This window comes from Ochotona curzoniae, unplaced genomic scaffold, assembly GCF_017591425.1.
Source record: "Ochotona curzoniae isolate NIBS_2020 unplaced genomic scaffold, NIBS_Ocur_1.0 contig_66, whole genome shotgun sequence".
NCBI classification, from domain to species: Eukaryota; Metazoa; Chordata; class Mammalia; order Lagomorpha; family Ochotonidae; genus Ochotona; species Ochotona curzoniae.
Window position 1 is genome coordinate 12644444 of NW_024466512.1, and position 21579 is coordinate 12666022.

The following is a 21579-nucleotide window of genomic DNA, read 5'->3' on the forward strand; positions in this document are numbered from 1 at the left end:
TCTTCCACTGCTTTCTTAGGTACATTAGCAGGGAGCTGGATTGCAAGCAGAACAGCTGGGATTTGAATGGTCTCCCAGTGGGATGCCTATAGTCCAGGTGGTGGCTCAGCTTGTTGTGCCATAATGTAGGCCCATGACCTGTGTCCTATTACATCCAGGAAATGACTCTCCCCCACCTTGAAACTTCTTATTTGAAGTACTTCTACATTGGAAAGTAGAGAGAATACCGCCATGTAAGTGCGTTCACCTGTCTATCCCAGCTTTACCTGCTGTCAGCTTGTGGCTAGTCTTGCTTCCTCGATATGCCGTTTCCCCTCTCTCAATCATTTCAAAAAATTTCCACATCGTACATAATTTGATATATAAACATTTCAGTATGACTATCTAAAAGTTAAAAAAGAGACCTGTTTAAGCAGTATTAATAGGGTACCTTGAAAGACTGACAGTCATTCTTAGCATCACCAGGGTGTGAGTTTCGGATGGGATTGGGAGGTGGGACTGCAGCTTTCCGTTTCCATCAAGACTCAGGTTGGGTCTTTTCTCTGTGTATAATCCAAGGTGACTCCCCCTCCCGCCACCCCAGTATATGTATGTGTTTGAGAATTATTCATGACTAGTTATTAGCCCAAGCTCAGCAAGGCATTCAGTACTGCAGCAAGTTCAAACACAAGTTTCCCACTTTTACATGCTTATAAGTGGAGATGGTGTGTCATCCCAAAGAACTCTGGAAAACTGTGTTGAGTGTGCCTGTGGGGTGTGTTACTTTTCCTGTGGCATTTTCACTCTGTTGATTTAAGACATTGAGAACATCACAGTTGCCTCATAAAATGGTATTTGAGAAATTCCTGCTCAGCTACAAGACAAGGGTAAAAATTGGGAAATAGCACATTTATCCCAAAGTTCTCCTGTTCATAGAAAACCCTGCAAATCTATTTTAAATCCAACAGGTGAATTACCGTGCAGACTACGAGAAAAATAAGTTGAATTACACTTTGCCACAGGATGTGCCTCAGTTGGTGAAGGCCAAAGCCAATGCTGAACTCTTTAGTGAGGTAAGCAAGCAACATGGGGGAACCTGTGGTGAGGATTCTTGCAGGCGTGAAAGCAAAGATACCTGGGTGAGCCCAAAGTAGGGAAGAGAGCCTGTTCCTGAGGAGACTGGCCAAATGCATCCACCATGGCATCATTGTGAATTTTTTGGTCTCCTGATACATAACCAGGAATGAATTCAACAAAGCAATCGGATTTTCATTATATGAGCAGGTATACAGCATGTATGTGTGAACACACGTACACACATCATCAGCATCATCTTGGTATTACTGTCTAAAACTGGTGACTTGCCATAGAAGAAATTTAAAAAGACCAATTTAAACAATGATGTGTTTTATGTGTTTGAAAGGCAGAGAGAGAGAGAGAGACATCCTCCAGCCACCAAATCGCTATGATGGCAAAGCCTGGACCAGGCAGAAATTAGGAGCCCAGAATTTCATCCTGGTCTCCCACGGGGATGATGGGAGCCAACTATGTGGGTCATCATCCCATGCCTTCCCAGGTGCATTAGGAGGGAGCAAGATGAGAAGTAGAGTAGCTGGAACTTGAATAGCTGCTCCAATATGGGATGCAGGCATCACAACCTACCAAGCCACAACATGGCTCCTAGAACAGTCAACCATCAGATTTCTCCTGGAGTCACTTAATGGGCTGTGGTGAGGCCTCATTCTAGATGGAATTCGAGACGCACAAGAAGAAAAAGCTAACATTTGTGAATGCTTCTTTCATACCGAAGTGGACACTGTGCGTATAGAATTATACCACCATTAGGCGTTGTGGGGATGCAGTTTACAGCATGGGCTTTGGTGTGAGTTGGCCCTGGGTTTAGATGTGGACATTGTTGTTTCTTTGCCTGTGTGATCCTCAGGGAGCTTTCAGATTTTTCTGATCCTCATAGGCCTAATGTGGTGATGTGCAGTCAATGAGCAGAAAGCATTTAGGAAAGAGACCATAAGCAGTCGCTGTGACTACTATGACAGTAGCAATACTTTCCATCTCTGTTACACTTTACTAGTTTAGGATCCATTTTTATGCTTGAATTCATATAGGAAACCCCGTTTATTCTCATAATAAGTGGCATTCCTTTTACAAATGATAAAATGAGGCCCAAAGAGATCATTGCACCAAGTCTCCTGATGGGGAAACGGCAGAACCCGAAGGAGCACGGGGACCTTCTCTTGGCTCCGTTGCATTAGTTCTGCCCTGTGTGGCTCTCTGCAGCAGGACAGAGAGCAGCTGATGTCACTAATCACTGTTGCCATTTTGATAATGACAGTCAAGAGCCCTCTTGTAATCCAATCAGAAGTCAACTTTGCTTTTGAAAAAAAAATATCCTGTTTAACTTTTGGCAGAAACATGGATAGCAACTCGACTCCTGCTCACCTGTGGTTTTGTTTGTCAGGTTAAGTACAAAGAAGGCTGGGCGAAGACCAAGGGCAAGGGATTTGAGATGAAGCTGGATGCCATGCCTCTGCTGGCCGCCAAAGCCTCCGGGGAGCTGGCTAGCAACGTAGGTTTTTTTCCTCATTAGCTTGGCAACACATAGCAAATAGTTCCAATGAAATGTCAGTGGTCTCCCTGACCAAAAAATAATGACAGTTGCTATTGTAAACATCACAACTCTTTAATCTTCGTCTGGATTCATGAATTACCGGGAGACGTATTTCTGGGATTGTTGCCTTTGCACTTGTTAAAACCAAAGTCCCTTCTTTGCCAAAGTGCTTCTTCCTCTCACCATAGACTTTCTTCTTTCTCTCAAGATTAAATACAAAGAAGAGTATGAAAAAACAAAAGGCAGAGCCATGGGAACCGCAGACTCCAGGCTTCTGCACTCCCTGCAGGTGGCCAAGATGAGCAGTGAGGTAAACTCTCCTTCATCCCCAACCCTCTTAGAGTTGTGTTGCTTTAATTTTTTCTGTTGCCTAGATCACCTGGGACAGTTCCTTTTTTTTTTTTTATTGACTTCTGCCTGCAACTCCTTCTCTTTCCTGGCTTGCATAAGAAGTTTGTCTAGGTTTTTTATTTCACAAATGCAGACTGCCTTTTAAGTAGGTAAGGAATGTGGACTCAGGGTGATGGCATCTGCTATCGAAGTACAAGGTGTTTGGGCACAGTTACTCACTTCAAAGGTGCTCACCTGGCAACTACAGTGGGCAAGATGGTGTAAGAGACCCAGGGGAGGAGGGCTTTGGGAATAACTTATAATTCATGAAGCTTCATCGGCTGTGGGTGTCTTGTTCCATTGTGTGTTTCCATGAACAGTGAATGTGGGTCTCCTGGAGTTGGTAGAGGGCTTGAAAACTGAACCCTAACGCTCTGGTTGCCTGGCACAACCCCATCATGACTCTCCCCATCATTGCCACCATCTGCACCATCCTCACCATCCTCACCACTGTCATTTGCACCAGCACTGCTGTCACTCTCATCACCATCGGTCACCACCCTTGTCATCTTCACTGCTCACACTTGTCAAGCATTTGTGATATGACCATCCCTGTATTAAATATGTTTCAATTATAAAGCACAACAGTCCTCCCAAGGAAAATGAGCCCTGAGGTAGCTGAAGGAACTTTCCAGAAGTCTCCCAGGTGGTAAATGGTAATTGAGATTTGAACTTGGTCTCATCTGGCTGTGCGGTGCAAGATGTGTTGTTATCCATCTTAAAGCTCTCTAGTAACCATGATTAGAATATTCACTTCCTAAAGTAGCTGAGGAAAAAGATTGCTGATTGACAGGAGACAGTCCTTTCAGACACAAAGTAGTATGACCTCAGCTTCCCTATGTCACACCTCCCCAAAATGGATGGCATTGGCCAAACTGCCAACTTCCCAGGAAGTCTTGGGAGTCTATTCTGTGTTTTCATATCACTCTTGCAGGCACAGGCTTTGACTTACAGGCCTTGTTTTTGTGAATTCAAGGTTGAATACAAGAAAGGCTTTGAATAAAGTAAGACCCACTTCCAACTGCCCATGGATATGGTGAACATCAGCCATGCCAAGAAGGCCCAAGCCCTTGCCAGTGACCTTGACTACAGGAAGAAACTGCACAAGTACACCGTACTGCCTGAAGACATGAAGACTCAGTGGGCCAAGAAGGCCTACGGGCTGCAGAGCGAGGTGAGCTCTCAGCTGCAGTTCTCTCTCTGTGTCTCCTTCCATTGGATACACTCTTGAATATACATGTGGCTCTCTAACTTAAAGAGCCAGGAAGAATTGCTAAGAATGGTCTGGGCCTGGGAAGGAGAGATGAGGAGGTGAAACTATAGTTAAGGCAAAGGAGATTAGAGGATGGAAGGTTGGAACAGAATTAACATGACAGCTAAGGTAGGTTGTTAAGGAGCAGGAACAAAAGGAAAGCAAATGTTAAACATGGTAAGGGAATCTTGGAAATGTAACAGGTTGGTGAAGAAGTTCCCTGGCTTGAACACAAACCATGTGATTGGCATTGCGAGGTGGGCACAGTGGCTTCCCTCAACACCACAAGTCTGGCCATAAAGGGATAGGGAGCTGTTCTAGGTGATAAAAGTAGGATCAAGATTTTCATCACTGTCCCATTGGCTTTGTCCTGTGTGGGCCCCTGTGATGGAGGAGAACTTGGTGACCTTTTCTCTTGCAGTTGCAATACAAGGCTGACCTGGCATGGATGAAGGGAGTCGCCTGGCTGACTGAGGGGAGTCTCAGTTTGGAACAGGCCAAGAAGGCTGGACAGCTGGTCAGCGAGGTAACCCAAGCTGGGGCAATTCCTCTGTCCTCCCCCTAGGATTATTTTGTGTGTTTTTCAAAGGGAAAGACCCCCTCACTCTGCACTCAAAGCACTCCCTGAACTAGCTTACCACACCCTTAAACGTCCCGGAGAGTTTTTTTTAAAGAAGCCAACTCATTTGCTTTCAGATGCAGCAGCTCAATACAGTTTACTTAGTTTAGAAAGCTTGTCACAAGCAACACACACAGACCATGTGTTTCTTGCGTGAGGACTGTGTGATTCCTTAAGAAGCCTCTCTTTCTCATTCTCACTGTGTCTGCAATTTACTCTCACTGAAGGCTTTGGGCAGGGCCATTTGACCTTGCTGAGCCCCTCACAGTCAGCTCTGAGCCCATGCTGCCCTGTATGCCATGGATAGCTGGCTTTGGTGGCAGACAGAGGAAGGCTTTTGGAGGCCATTTCATTTGGAAAAGTGACTCAGGAACTTTGGGATCTTCAAGGGGGATTCTTGTTTCAGAGCCAACTAGGTAGAGCAGGCCTACATCTTGGGGATCTTAGCTATGATATCCATAGTGATAATAATAGCGGCTGTTTGTGGACTGATGATGTTATTTAATTGTTGGGTGATTTTTTTAAGTGGATGGTTAATTTATTTTTAAAAATTATTATCATTTTATGATATAGTTCCATAGGCCCTGGGATTTCCCTTATCCCCTCGCCAATTCCCTCCCCCCCTCACTGAGTTCCCCTATATCATTACTATAGTATGGTTCTTTATACACAGTCATATGTCCGTCATTGACGACATGGACAATGGCAGAGAGTCCAGCATCCTATTGTCAAGATATAGTAAACAGTTTCATTGGGAGTCCATCTTTGTCTGGAAGTAGAGATGCATACTGCATTATATCCTCACATCTGGAAATGTCAGTCTCCATTACACAGTTACTTTACATCCCCTTATATGAAAAGCCACAGTACAAAATTAACAACAAAAGGAAAAATAGAAATTTATAATACCATGAAGTTAAACAACATGCTGCTAGATGATAGTCTCCATTACACAGTTACTGTACATCCCCTTAAATGAAAAGCCACAAAACAGAATAAACAGCAGGAAGAAAAAAAATTAACAACACCATGAAGTTAAATAATGTGCTACTGAATGACTAATGTGTCACTGAAGAAATGAAAAATAAAATCAAGAACCTCACTGAAGAAAATGATGTTACTGTATGATTTATGAGTCATTGAAGAATTTGATCAGAAGAAAGTGTTTTGAAGAGATGAAACTAACAACAACAAAAAACACATCTATTTGTTGCCTATAGGAGACACATTTCACCAATTGTTGAGTGATTTATTGTTCACTTTGAGCGTGCCATCCATATATGGTCCATAGTATTCCTGTGAAGTGGGAATATTATTCTACTAATAGTCGCACTTCACAGGAGGAACACGAGGTTTAAGCAAAGTATAACAGAGCTGGGATCCGTACTCAGTGTCTTTGTTTCAGTGCCCCAGCCTTGACTGCTAGGCAGTATTCCTCTCTAAAGCATGTTGGGTAATTTGATCTTACATCTTATTGTCTTATTTCACTTACTCTTCTCTTAAATAAAGATCATTATGGTTAAAATAAATACCTAAGGAAGGTAGGAGGGAAAGAATCTCTTTAGGCTTTTTATGAACTGGTTTCTTACAGACCAACTAAAATCCAGGTGCTGGGACCATAGTCTCATCTATCCTGAAAGGAAAATCATCTGATCGGTCCTTCAACTCAGGAATGTTGATTTTTAGCTCATTTCCTACAGAGTTGACTGATTTTTAAATTCCTGAAGGGCCAGGAAGATTTTTACCATTTTTATATTGTTCCCATGCACTATAGGAAATGGATTTGTGGCTGTCTAGCATACCTGGGATTTGACCTGTTTGGAGTCTGGGTTGCCTGGAAGTTTCTAACAATGACAGGGTAGTGTGCCTGCTTGTGGCCCTGGGAGTCTGGGCAGAATCGGACTGTGAGTGCATCTCTAGTTTCCCCCACCAACACAAAGCCTTTGCTTCAACAAGTCATCCTCAGTGGCCAAATCTCCCTTCCACTTTGGCAGCTCTGGTGGAAAAGCTAGAGGAACTAATCTTCAAGAAGGACAAGAAGTCCCCATAGTGGAGTCAGGGGAGGAGAAGGCCAGAATCAGCACATCTGAAAAATGAACCAAATGGTTTGTGACTGTGAGAGGAGGATGCTGGGAAGACAAGACCACAATCATCCAGGAATGGAAAATTATGAAGATGAAAATCCACCTGACCACTCTTGGTGGCTTGTGGTGTTTCTCCTTCCTTAGTGCTGCTACAACCTGAGTAGTCATAGAAACACTATGGCTGGTGTGAATGGAAGGGTACCAATCTCTCTATGCCAGAAGCTTGATGTCTGTGTACACAGTACAAATAATGTGTGTGTGTGATGGTAGACAGTAGCCCAAGTCCAATGTTGTAACATCTCCTTTCTTTGGGAACAGAAAAACTATCGGCAGAGGGTTGATGAACTAAAGTTCACCAGTGTGACCGACAGCTCACAGATGGAGCACGCCAAGAAGAGCCAAGAACTGCAGAGTGGGGTGAGTCCTGAGCTGCCCTTCCCCCTCGAGTTGCTGTGTCATGGGCCTGGGAACCTCTGGGGACAGCAGCAGGTGCTGCCTGAACCAGAGAGCCAGCCCTCTGAATGGACTGCAGCCAGCTTCCTGCAGCCTCCCAGGCTGTTCTGCAAATTGCACACTGGATCTCCTTGCTTCACCCACTGCACTTCTTCCCTCGTTGTCAGCGGTGGAGGCAGGGCTGAGCTGGTTATTACATGGATGGGAGACCCATACTCCCTAGTTCCTCCCTTTGCTTCGTTCTCTGTATCTCATTGAGACCTCTGCAGCTAGTGGAGAATTATCTCAGAGGACGATATCTGTGCCATCTGTGCAGGTCATACCCACTTAAGCCCAACTCTGGGAGGCACACCAGTGAGGCCCAGAATTGATTACAGACTGGTATTCAACAATGAGCAGGTGCCAAAGTGGCTACACTACGGCCAGCACCTTCCTAGCATTCCTTCCTAAAGGTGTGGGTACACCTGCCAGAACAAATCCTATCAGCATGAGAGTCACAGCAAACCCCTGTTTGCAAACTCAAGTTGCAGAGAAGGAAGAGAAAGAGGGAGAGTATTGAGATTCCCAGGGAGATGTTCACCTATGCTGGCATTCTGATCACTGTGTCTGTTCTGGCGAGTTTTGTATGAGCTTCCTGTGCAAGTCAGGAAGTGCCAAGCAGACAGACGTGAAGACACCGTGATGGCTGTAACTGTGACCAACCTCCACCTGCTTCTGACTCGGTGCTGTCTTCCAACAGGTGGCCTACAAGGCAGGGAATGAGCAGTCTGTCCATCAGTACACCATCAGCAAAGATGAGCCTCTCTTTCTACGGGCCCGAGCCAATGCTGCCCAACTCAGTGAGGTACAGCCAGAGGGGATGGGCACCTGTGTGTAAAGCCACTTGGTCCCCCAACCCATCAGCCAATTGTTGGTGTTCGTGTCAACTGAGGTTACAAATATACGGTCATTCTGAAAAAAACAGCTCATGCCCCAGATCTGGTTCTGCTCAGTGTTTTAGGGTAAGGAGAATCACCTTCTTTTGCAATGAACTGGTGGAGGACTTGAGCCAGTGAAAGGATCACGGGCTAAGAAGTAGTGGCTCTTCCAGGGGTCAGAGTTGAAGGTTCATAACAGGCATGGCAGAAGGGAGCAAGGCTCAGGCATTACTTCTTTGCTGTCTGGCTGTGTTCCTTGTGAGTACCACTTTACTGGGTGTGTAATCTCAAGCAGACAGTCTTCTCTCAGTTGTCCCATTAGCAAAATGAAGCTAATATGAGTCTCTCACTGGGCTGTGGTAAGGCTTCAGTGAGCTGAGAGGGACTTGGCCAGTGAGGATTCTGTCCACGTGCTTGTACAAGAGACTGCAGAATCCTGTCCTTGCTCATTGCATGAAGCTCAAGGGTATGAGTGCAGTGACTGCTAGTCTGTGAGTGTACCCCTACACTGAACTTCTTCCCACTGAGTCATCCAGGAAGGGCCTTTCTTGGCCCTCGCTGCTCAGCTCCCAAGTCTTTGAGGGTCTGATCCAAGCCAGAGGTGGGGAGAACTGTGAGGAGAAGTGGAAGCTTGAGTTTGTTCAGGTACAGAAGGCAAGGCTAACCTTCCAGAAGAAAAGTTCGTGGAATTTGGGGTAGTGACAGGAGAGGGACGAGGAGGAGTCCAGAGAAAGGTCAGGTTGGCTGGGGGCCGTGGGGACAGGGCAGGGGTGATGTAGGGGTGAGACAGGGGCACAGCCTGTGGCTGCAGGAGTGTGAATAGATGTGGGGAACAGGCTTTCTGAAAACGTTGCCAAGCTGTGCCACCCTTGGCTTGTGTATGGGACCCTCGTGAGAACTCCTGGTGTATTCCCAGCTTCAACAGGTTCATTTGTTTCTCATTGAAACCCTGTGTGCCAGTAGGTCATCACGCAGGAACGGGATAGTCTGCCTGGCTGTATCTGGGGTCTGTGGTCATTGCTGTCCTCCCTGGAAATGTCCTCCCTAGGAAGGCCCAGAGACACGCTGTTCCATGGGCATCATCTCTTGTCTCCCAAATCTCCTTTTAGAAACTGTACAAGAGCAGCTGGGAGAACCAGAAAGCAAAAGGATTTGAGCTGCGTCTTGACTCTTTGGCCTTCTTGACAGCCAAGGCCAAGAGGGACTTGGCCAGTGAGGTGAGTCCACCCCTAGTTTAAACAAGAGATCCAGGAGCCTGCTCATGTCCATCCAGGAGGGTTTCAAAGGGGCTGGGTAATTCAGCTCTCTGTACCTCAGTGCTCTTATCTGTAAAGTGGGGATATAGCAGTCACCTTGCAGTGAGGTGAGTCATGCTGGTACCTGGAACGAATTCCCTTCTGCACATTCATTTTCAGTAAGCAGTAGCTGTGAATAGCAACAGTAGCAAAAGATCATCCAAGTTACTCTTTTCAGCAATAAACCAATGCCCAGAGACATTCCACATCTTTCTAAAGATGCTGTGGCTTGTCCAGGCTTAGGAGGGCAGGTTCTGGAGTCAGACAGGCCTGGACGCCGATCTCAGCTCCACTGTGTACCAGCATTGTTCCATGGGGCTGGTCGCTGAGCCTGTCAAATCACAGCGAATTTGTTATTACATGGGTCCTTGTAAAATGAGGAGGAGGAAGTGAATTGTGTCTGTTGAGGACCAGAATGTAGGTTAAATTCTGCTTCCTTCATTTAAAATCCATAGAGCCAAATCGTGATGCAAGCGCCCAAGCTCCTGGTCAGCTGCGTGTGAAGCAGCTCTGACCTGCAGATGCCCTTGGGGGGGGGGGAGGTTCATCCTGTACCTGGCTCAGAGTACATACTCGTGAAACAGGGCTGTACCTGATGTGTTTGTGGTCGGCAGAGGTGTGGGCTGAGCCTGTGTGTCTGTCCTAACGGCCATAGTCATGATCATTTTTGAACGTGATGCCACATGCTGGTGTCAGGTAACAGCTGTTAGTGCATTTATCCTTTCGCTCTTGGCCTAGGGTCCCTAGTGTTGTTGTTGTTGTTGTTGTTGTTGTTTATTCTAAGCAGGATGCTCCCTCCTGCTCCTCAGCCTTCTGAACACCTACATGTATGCAGCTGTTCTTGACAGGGAGTTCCTGTCTCCAACAGCAATCACACTTGGCATAGTCTGTGCCTTTTTCACTTCACGATGACTTTATAATATTCTCAGAATTACCAAAACAAAGGGAGAGGGGAGGATTTTAAGGTAGCTTTCATGGAAAAACATATATAAGATATTCAAAGGAAATCAATGTTGATGGTTGATTCTAAGAAGAGCTTGTAGATGGCTTTGTAGTTGGGATCAGTGCAGTTCCTGTAGCAGGGTCTCACGTATCCCTGCTCTGTTCTTCTCGCTTAGGTCAAGTACAGGGAGGATTATGAGAGGTCCAAGGGCAAGCTCATTGGAGCCAAGACTGCCCAGGGGGATTCGCAGATGAGCCACTCGCTGCACATGTCCAAGCTGCAGAGTGACCTGGAGTACAGGAAGGGGTTCGAGGACTCCAAGTGTCAGTGCCACATCTCACTGGACATGATCCACCTCGCGCATGCCCGCCAGGCTCAGGCTTTAGCCACAGACATCGGCTACAGGACGGCGTCACATCACTTCACCTCTCTGCCCACAGACATGAAAGTGGAATGGGCCAAGAAGGCTTACGGCCTGCAGAGTGACGTAAGCTGCGTCGGCGTGTGTGTGCATGTGCACCTGCTGGTGCAAGTGTCTCCTCACACAGCTTCAGATGGGAAACCAGCCTCTGCATCCCTAAGTGTGCACACTTTGGTTTCCTTGGCGTTTGTTCAATTCCATACCAACAAGCAGAAAGTGGCACAGTTCCTTCTGCCCTTCTGGAGCTGGGGTCTGCGTGTGGCCCAGGTTTCTTTTTCTTGCCGGAGGAAGAATGGATTGTGACTTCCTTAGCTGTTGCTTATCACACATTCCAACCCTAGCAGTCAGTTTTGGAATGAGCTCAGTGGCTAACCAACAGTTCTGCCCCTTTCCTCCTTCTTCAGCTAACTCTTGCACAAAAGTGTAAGTGAGCTCTCAGGCTGGTCAGTCTGTTACACACAAGTGTGCATATGTGTTTGTGTGTAGGTAGACACACTTCCCAGTAGAACTCTTGCATGATGAAGCATGCTAGCCTTAACATATCTATCTAAATGGTGGTCCACTGAAACTACTTGTGGCATGGCAGGTAAGGCCTTGAGAAATTCCCTCCGAGAACTGCCACCTGAGCCCTGTTGTGGTTTCTCATCTGCTTCTCCCTCACATGTCATTTTCAAGAAGCAAACCGATAGTTCAGGAAAATAGGGAGACAGGGAGACATAGCCCCCCATCCTCTCGGCTCCTCCTTCCCTAGCATTGGGTGGGGCCTAAACGCCGCCAACCACAGGGAAGGCTCCAGTTAAAGGGGAAATTAATTTACACATCAGAGCCCTACCTGTGACAGTGCAGAATCAGATAAGACAAAAGAGGCATCTAATTTGACTCAGCTGGCACCAGTGCTACGTTGGGAGCTGGGAGCGGCTAATAGCCCTTTAAATGTCTCTGTGCCAACAATGGCCTGCCTTTCTTTCTTCTTCTTTTTTTTTTTTCCTTCCTTCTTTGTCAGAACCAATACAGGGCAGATGTGAAGTGGATGAAAGGCACGGGCTGGGTCGCCACCGGGTCATTAAATGTGGAGCAGGCGAAGAAGGCAGGAGAACTCATTAGCGAGGTGAGATTTCCTGACAGCGTGCAGCGGGCCTGGCTGCATTCGGCGTGCGGTGTTTCTGTATAAAATTAAAATAATTTCCACTCAAAAGGCAAAGAAAAAGGGAAAGCCACATGAAAGGCCTCAAAACCCAGACTAGGGCTGGTAATTAGAGGGAAACCACATACCAAACACACACCAGTAGGGGCCCATTGAGCCCTGGCAAAAACAAAGTGGGTGACAAATGATATTATGAATAATAATGACAATCAAACAGGGCTCAATTGCTCCCCACCAACTTACCTTTTTTAATGAAGCAACACAGGAGAGATGATGAAAAGATGCATTTAAGGCACCCAGGAAGCTTCTTTGTGACACATTTTCTTCCTCAGTGTAAACAGTTTTTGATATTCACGTGACAATGGCATGTGACATAGCTCTATCTTGTGGGAGAGATGTCTCGTTTCTATTTAAATCTTACTCCTGCCAACTTGTAGCCACTCTAAGGCATTGTTGCTTAAAGGGGGTAAAAAAAAGAGCCAGTTTGTGGCATTTTTTTTAGGGTGGTGCCATCAAACAGCTGTTTATAAAGTCTGGATGAGGGCTTGTCTCGGTCTGCCAGGTGGGACAGTGTCACCATGCTGTGTTGTGAAGGCTCTTCGTGTCTTACAGGCTGTTTGGCAGCATCGCTGACCTCTGCCCACGACATGGATAGCTTCAAGTTGGGGCAACCGACACATTCTCTGCCCAGCATCCCTTGGGGGAATTGTCCTGGCTCGTACTTGAGCTGAGCTGAACGCCATCAAGCAATCATAGCCAAGTCTCTCCGTATCTGTGGAGGGACTTTCTTGGAAGCCCAGGGAGTCTTTTCTTCTTCTTTTTTTAGTTCCTTTCAGCTGCCTTCAGTGCAGCAGCCTCTCTCTGGACTTTTCTGGATGTGGAGGTGACAATGACAGCCATAACCTTGCAAGATTTTTGCTTTGGGCATGAGCCTCCTGGGATCTTGATTTGTGAATACTTTCTGATGGAATGCCGTGCTTAAGACACAAGACCCCTGGTTTGGCTTCTCAAATGCATCTGTCCATTGAGGGGGCCAACTGATCACTTGATAATAGAGCCAGCATCCTCAGGGACTTTTGTCTGATTGGCCTCATTTTGGGGAACCTTGGTTAACACCTGAGTCAACAAAGACCCTGAGAACACAGCAAGGGCAATACTTCAGTGAATTATTCAGTCTGGTTATGGAGAGGAGCGCATAGAAGATGAACATGAAAACTTTACAGAACAGACATTTAGGTTTGAAGATTCATAATCCCAAACTCCTAGTTATTGGGCCACTATTGGACGCTTACAAAAAAAAAGAGTCAGGACTGTTATATGCACACGTTAGACTTCAGGTTGATTTCTTTTTGATCTGTCTCTGGCTGCCATGAGATCTTTGGGGACCCACTTATCACACATTGGTCTTCATTTGCCACTTAGTTTTGCCAAGTTTTTCAAAGAAGTTGCTTATTTTGATGTCTCAGGCAAGTCCTTAGACTTTTGAGTCTGATAAGACACCCTCCAGCAGTTTCTCCCAGCTGTCTCATTTCAGGCTGGCACATTTTCAGGTCAATGTTGAGAGCTGCCTTCTTAGCTTTCAGACACAATGGCAGACACTGTGACAGAGCCACCAAAGTTGACACACCCATACCTGTTGCATAAGGCCAGAATCAGCAAAGCTGTCCCGTAAAGGGTTAGAAGGCACGGATTTTCTGCCTTGCAGGTCATGTGGTCTCTGTCATGACTGCAAAGCAGCCAAAGACAACACTGAAAAGAATGAGCATGTTCAGAAAAACTTTTTCCAAAGACAGATGGGAAGCCAGCTTTTCTTGGATATTTAGCCATCCTAAGACAGTCTCATATATAAAAATCCAGTAAGACCTGTGAGGGAATGATTATGAAACAATTATTTCCTTTTGGAAAAAAAAAACATATGATTTCAATCCCCAGAAAATAGACTTTGATTAAAAAGAGAAAGGAGACATGGCCATTTGGCTTAGTAGCTAGGAGCAGGTGGAGATGCCTGCATCCCGTGTCAGACAGTGTGGGTTCTTTCCTGCCAGTGCAGATGCTGGGACACAGAAGTGATGCTTATAACATTGTTTCCTACTGTCCACATGGGCAATGTGCATCAAGTTCCTGCCTCTGGGTTCCTGCCTCCTGGCTTTGGCACCAACTAGGAAGCTTTGCAAGCATTTGGGGAGGGAACCAGCAAAATTGGAGCCTTCCCCCCCCCCCCCTCCCATCTGTTTCTCTGCCTCTCAAACAAAACTATGTTTTTTGGCAAAATCAATTAATTTAAGGTTTTCAGAATGCTCCACAACCCACAGTGCCCATGCGTATACCAACATTTAAGGCCATTGTGATTTTTTTTGTCTGTTTCATTTCTTCACACTGTATGATGGCTTCTAATGAAAGCACTCCTTTTTTTGTGCGTGATTGTAACATTTTAAGACTTCCTGCATATGTTAACTGAGTCTGGCTCTGAAGCAGTTGGCTGGGGTCTGTTCAATGGAAGGGTTTCGATGGTGGTATCTGCTGAGCCCTTTTGTGGGGAAAACAGCCTCAATGGAAAAATATAACTACGAATGCTCTTTCTTGCTCAGAGGAGCCAAACTAAGATATGTAAACAACTGTGACATAGCATTTGAAGCCTCTAAAGAGAATCCTTCCTAAGTGTGTATCCTACAGTATTTTACCAGTGTAACCTAATTTTGAGATGTTGTCTTTGCACCAGGTGGAAATACTTTAATGTTAATTGACATGAGGTTATTCTTAAATTGAAACAAATATTAACCTGAAGGCACCTAGGATAGAAAGATGGAGGAAGTAGAATAATAATTATGTTCACAAATTCACTCTAATCTCAAGCAACCTATGATTTTCTCTTTCAAATGGCATGAAAGAGCAGCACAAAATTCACAGCTTTGATCTTTTTCTGCTCAACAGAAGCTGTACCGTCAGCATCCAGATGCTTTGAAGTTTACCAGTATTAAAGACACTCCGGAGATGGTCCAGGCCAGAATTAGTTATACCCAGGCTGTGGATGTAAGTGATAATGTATATACATTATGACTCTGAGAGTGGGCTGTTCTTTCAACACGGCGATTGAAGCACAGGGGTCCTTGGGCTTGCTCCTTCTGTTGTCCTAAGGATGAAGGAGCTCCTTGTCCTTTGCAGAGGCCCCCTTAGTGGGAGTGCTTCCTCATTACCGTGCCCACGGGGCGTTCCTACACTTCGGATGCCAAGTGGGGCTCCGCACCCCACTGCCCCAGGATGCCGCTCCCGCCTCCCCATTTGCATGTCTCACTCTTGCATCCCTGATGAGGCCTGAGGCCGTCTCCCCCTCTCCTTTTGTTTGAAAGGGTTGCTTTCAGGACTGTGGACTTGGGTGAAATGCTTGGTCATTGGAAAACCGAGGTCAGGTTTAAGGGCTCTTGGCGGCCCAAGCTCTGGAAGTGTTGCTGGCTGACCTGCCTCTGATGTGTATGTACACGATGAACAACTAACGATCAATATCCAGCCCATTGTTCACGCTCCCTTTTGGATGGGAGGCCAAGGTCCAACCCTTTGCTCCCTGGTCCCGGGGCTGGAGATGAAGCTAAGTGATGGGGACCCTTTAGAAATTCACGTTAGGACATGGATTCCCTCTTTTTGGCTGATTGCCCTGAAAGGAGCCCACAGATCTTTGTAAAGGCCAGACCTGGCTTTCAATATTGGAAAGTCATTCAGTTTTCCACAAGGTGAATTGGCAAACGGTGTGAGGAGGGGTTTCAGAGTCTTCTCCTTTGCTTTCTGACGGAGCCAATTACTCTGACTTGGCTATCTGCAGCAGGCATTCTGAACTGACCTCAGTGCCTGTCGGGATGTGTGTGACAGGGTGATTGGCGTGCTTCTCCATTTAGAATCTTATAATTTCTTGATAATCAGCTCATCAGAATCAAATAGCATTTTGAAAAATACAGAGGGTCAAGCCAGAACTTTCGTGTGAAGGAAAAAAATGCTTGCTTCCTCCTTAATCCTAACCAACTCTAGGGGGCACTGCTGTGATACGTAGAAACTTGGACGCGTCTGCTAAGATTCGGGTTTAGAAAAGCCAGGGTTAGAAACTTTCTGTAATGACTGATGCCAACTCTGTGTGTCACTGCCAACTATTAGGATATCAGGAGCCCAAATCAGATTTCTGGGTGATCAGGTCCCGAGACTACCTAGCACCCACTGGGGCCAGGGTCCTTGAACCAGGAGGAGGGCAGAGTGTTCCAGCAGGGATGGTACAAGCCTCACCTGTGTAAGAACACCTCCTCCACTGCCTCCCACGTCTGGTGCTTCCAAGTAATGAGGGACTGGAGAGACCTCATTGTCCTGCTTGACATCCATCTCCGTGGCATGCCAGGAGTACAGCACTCACTAATGGGAAACTGCAGCATGTCATAATCTGAACTGGGCCTCTGCTAGCTGTGAAGTCTTAGTGGGGACAGGGCACTGCAGTCGTGTCTCTGATGACATGGCAGTTGTGGCGCTTGGGTGGGGGGCGTCTAGGATGCCTGTATCAGGGAGGCTCTGGGTTTCATGCAAATCCTCTCTCTGTCCACAGAGGTTGTATAGGGAACAGGGAGAAAACATCAAGCATCGTTACACGCCGACTGCTGATCTCCCGGAAGTGCTGTTGGCCAAGTTGAATGCCATGAATATTAGTGAGGTGAGGCTGATGCAAGGGGCGCTGATGTTACTGACAAGAGGGTCATGACTTGCTTCCTGGGCACTGCCCACGGTGCCTTGTGTCCAAAAAGACCCAGTGCTGCCTTTATGCTCTTCCTTCTTGTCTTGAAACTTAATGATTTGTTTTTTTTTAGCAAGAGGCCTACATTCTCCTGTACACTAAACTCTGTGGATTATGTAGCTGGTCCTGCAAGAGGGGTCAGGCTCTTTGGAAAGAATGGGACTAGGAAAGTGTCTGGCTTAGAACAAACAGCATCGGCACTGATGAGCTGGGATGTGGGAGCATCTCAGGTGGGCTGAATAGATCCAGCAAATGTAGCAAGGCGAGGGTCAGCTCAAAGCCTTTCCCTCACTCAGTACCCCACACACTGTTTCTGATCTCTGAAGGAAACTTCTGACTTCTTACATATGAAGAACTGTGTCCAAACAATCTCTTTCTTCCTTCAGTCCACTTGCTTCTTAGGAAATTCTGCGTCTGACTCCAGAGCCCTGGCATTTGTAACCTTGTCCCATTTGCAGCTTTACCCGCTTTGAGCACATGTGTGAGGCAAGAGGCAGATCTTTGATGATCATCCTGTTTAATTTTTTCCTGCGTAGTCTCTAACCTCAAGTAGGGTACAGGGAGAAAACCCAACCACAAAACAGAGCTTACCCCCTTATGACAAACTGAGGGTTTGGAAATCACAGGGTCACGGCGAGGTCCTTATCTGGGCTTATTTGTATATTCCTGACAGACGCGTTATAAGGAGTCCTGGAGCAAACTTCGAGATGGTGGCTACAAGCTGAGGCTGGATGCCCTTCCGTTCCAGGCAGCAAAGGCTTCCGGCAAAATCATCAGCGATGTGAGCCTTCAGGACTGCACTGGTGTTGAGCACTACTAATCGGTTTTCACTCCTTTTGCTCCTAACCTCTGCCTTCTTTGCCTGTGGTTAATATCCTCTCCTCTCCAAAGCAACTGGGTTAGCGCAATCAAATAGTGACCGGTGAGAAAGAACGAATCTTCCAACAACAACAAAAAAAATTGCCTGGCCTGGGGTACAAAGCCAAATGCTGGACACAGTACACATGGACCCTGGGCAGATAAAATGCACCCTCTACCAAGAGATTGCAGAAAGCGAGTCCATGTGAAGAGACTGCTAACAATGCACCCACCTTCCTCTGCCATGGGCCGCCCACGTGCTGCAGCGTCCTGCCATTTCATCGCTGAGCCCTTTAGTCATTGGGAGTCTTGCATATGAAAGAATAGACCCTTTGCCGACTCCCGCGCGGTTTCTTTTAACTCCCCCGGTTACTGTCAAAAGAACAAAACATTGTCGCCCAATACCCACCTCTTCCATTCCGTGTCCCTTGTCCCCCGAGCTGTGACTCTCTCTCGCTCTCTTTCCCTTTAGTACAAATACAAAGAGGCATTTGAGAAAATGAAAGGACAGATGCTTGGCTCCCGGAGCTTGGAAGATGATCTCAGCCTTGCACATTCAGTACATGCGACCTCTCTGCAGAGCGATGTAAGTGGGAGAAAAGGCTGTGGGCACGTGGGCCTCACCCATGGATGCGCACGCCACCACTGCTGCCAGCTAATGTCATTTGTACTTCTGGAAGTGGGCACTGATTTGACCACTGTCTTGCTTGATGGCATTGCTGAATCACCTCTGGATTTTCGTTTACTCCTCTCTAAAATGAGGTGGGACCAGTTGATGCTTTAATTTCCTTCTAAGCTGGGGCATCTTTGATTTTGACCAGTGCTAGAATGTGAGCTGGATTTGGCTTATAGAGTGGATTAATTGCAAAGCTTTAAACATGGAAACTTTTATATGAAAGTGTGAGACTTCTGGCCAGTAGTCGGACTGAGTTCCCAAGTTGAATGTGGTGATTGACAGTTCCCGCTGGAGCGGATGTGCGCTCACCCATCACTCAGCCACCTCCTTCTCCAGCTTCTGGCTTTAGGACCCGTGGCACCTGCCTGATCCACAGTTATCGGAGTTTGCCTCCGCACTGTGGTTGCCGATTATGACCTTTCATTTGCTGGTGAACATGGATGAATTTGCTAATGCCAGCAATGAAATTTGTGCTCAGTGTATTACAGAAAAATAAAAACTTCCACATGCACAGTATTGGTCCCTTGTCCAATACTCTGGGAACTCCACCCTGAAAAGGAGATGGAGACGCTGGATGGCTGAGTGGCTGCCCGAGGTCAGTTAGAAAGGGGCAGAGCCAGGACACGGAGCCAGCCCATTCTCCCTCTGTCATTTCATACATCCTCTGCCCTACTTTCCCCATTCGTATCATTTCCTCCCCTTTCTGTCCTGGGAGTCTGGGATTGGTTTGTGCATTGTTGTTTTGCTGAGGGTGAGGGCAGGAGGGGACAGCGGACAGGGCGGCAGAGACTGCAGAAGAGGCCGTTAGGGAGAACCAAATGTCTTGGAACTTCAGGTACCTTTCAACAGCTCCTCCAGAGACGACGGTGGAACTGCTAGTCTGGAATGACCTCCCCCTGCCTCTCTCAGAATGTGGCAGAATTTGGGGGTATCTGTCTCCACGTGTCTTATACACTGCTTCACGAGGCAGTCATCCAAGGCTGGGAGGAGGCTCTTCTTGAGTTCCTGAGGAAGAAGCACTGGTGCTTGAACTTGGCAGATGATGAGGAAAAGAGGGTGGATAGAGCACTAGTTAGCTGTGCATCTGCTTGCCCCTGGAAATGGAAAGAGACAAGCACTTGAGTAAGGGGATCATTGTCATTGCACTGATTCCTTGAACTTCTGGGTAACCCCAACCATAGGGCTTCTTCCTCAAGACCAATGACTCCTGGGAACTGAGCAAGGGTGAGGAGTGTCAGGACCTGCGACAGGATGCATCTGTTAGGTTGCCAGAAAGAAGGGAGCACCCACACTGCCAGGATCATCCCAGGCAGATCCCAACAAATGCACTGAGTAGCTCTCCCTGATGTTCACCTAGCCAGTGGTGACTTTAAAACAGCTGCTGTTGATGTGTCTGCCCCACCAGGTAAATTACAAGAAAGGCTTTGAGAACTCCAAGGCACAGTTTCATCTGCCACTGGACATGGTTACCCTGGTGCATGCCAAGAAGGCACAGACCCTGGCCAGCGACCAGGACTACAGACATCCACTGCCCCAGTATACCTCCCTGGCAGAAGACTTGAGGCTAAGCTGCGCCAAGCAGGCTCACAGACTGCAGAGTGAGGTAACGGGGACCCACTGCCCTGCCTCGGAGCCCTGCTCAGGCCCTGCTCCATACCCCAAGGCAAGGCGATCTCAACCTGCATATGCTTTGCACATGCAGCTGGAGAGTTCCGCACGTCCCCCTTGAGCGTGATTGACGTATCTTCTCGCATGGCTTCTGTGTGTTGGCACTCTGCTGACTTCCAGGCTGAGTTTCCATATTATCTCATCGATCTCCCTCTGTTGGCACCTTTATTCTCATTTTATGGAGAAATTACCATAAGGCACAAAGAAGGCCAACAACTCGCTGAAGTTCTCACAATTGCACTTAAGAAGTGAGGGTACTGGGACTGAATAACTTGAGTTCATGGCTTGCACACAGAGGATTTGCCCATGGAGCAGATCCAGCTAGTTGGAGATCCATCTTGGGGCCTCATCCATCCCTGTGTCACCGTCTTCTGAACAGCCCTGATCTCTCTCTCTCTCTTTTCCTGTCTCAGGACAAGCAAGAAGATGTTTTATATCCTCTGGTTCACTCCCCAAGTGACTACAATAGCTTGGGTTAAATCAGACCAAAGCCAGGAGCCAGGAAGCTTATCTGGGTGTCTCACTTGGATGGCAGGGACCTAAGGATTTGGCCGTCTTCTGTTGCTTGGCCCAAGCTACCTTAGCAGGGAGCTGGATGGGAAGCAGAGCAATCATGGATGCAGGTGGTTGGGTCTGGGGACAGCTCTGATAGGAGACCCTGACATTGGTGCAGGCAGCGGCCTAATATGTTGTAACACCATGCTAGCCCCTAAAGCTGAGATTTTGGAGAGGCTGCTGAGAACCCTTCAGAACTGACCCATATCAAAGAGAAGAGGGTATTGTGGGTGAGGTGGGAAATCCAGGTCCAAGCATTTCTCGTGGGTCCGCTCAAGGAGGTGCTATGGTACCAGGATGATGCATTTCAGTCCTGATGCCTGGTTCTGAGCAGGCAGGCCAGGAAGTCAGGGACAGCCCCAGAGGATGTCCTCACTGCCCAAGAGCCGCAGACCACGCCTCCAGAGAGGTTGCAGCATCCTATTGGATCAGATGTCCCATGTCCCAACTTGCTAGATTTCATGTGCAATGAGATTTGCAGGCAACAGGCCCAGGCAGGACAATGGCCCTCCCTCCTGGTCTGGCGGTGCCCGCGAGCCCAGCAGTACTCAGATCTGTGCCAACTTCATGCCAATGCTGAGTACAGCATTTACTCAGCAACAAGCCCTGGAAGCAGCGGCAGGAGCAAGGGAGCTGCCATGCTCAACTCACCACAGTCCTGCTGTTGTTGGAGCTGGGTCCTGGCATGCCTGACCTATGGTTGTGTTGGTGCTGGAAGGCAACGCACTCAGGGTGGCAGGAGGGCAGTGGATCTGGGGACTGTTTCAACTGTCAACCCCAGATCACTCAGGGGACACACACATGCCCCCTTCTCATGACTGCAGACAGACCTTTGCCAGATGGTTTCAGATTCACCCCATGGTTGCTGAGTGCTGCCCTGTGGCTCTTGGGTTCTGCTCACAAAGACCAGTAGGGCTGTTTAAAACCACACTCCAGT

General features: G+C 47.3%; 1 protein-coding gene across 1 annotated transcript in view; it reads left to right on the top strand.

Moving 5' to 3' along the window:
- Positions 1–21579, top strand: part of LOC121163973 (nebulin related anchoring protein) — a 63643-nt gene that overhangs the window by 23064 nt on the left and 19000 nt on the right. The window contains 15 exon segments of the mRNA XM_040991782.1: positions 948–1052; positions 2456–2563; positions 2814–2915; positions 3972–4169; positions 4669–4773; positions 7269–7367; positions 8143–8247; positions 9430–9537; positions 10734–11045; positions 11983–12087; positions 15055–15153; positions 16700–16804; positions 17559–17666; positions 18216–18329; positions 19825–20022. Of these exon segments, the coding sequence (XP_040847716.1) occupies positions 948–1052; positions 2456–2563; positions 2814–2915; positions 3972–4169; positions 4669–4773; positions 7269–7367; positions 8143–8247; positions 9430–9537; positions 10734–11045; positions 11983–12087; positions 15055–15153; positions 16700–16804; positions 17559–17666; positions 18216–18329; positions 19825–20022 (1971 nt within the window).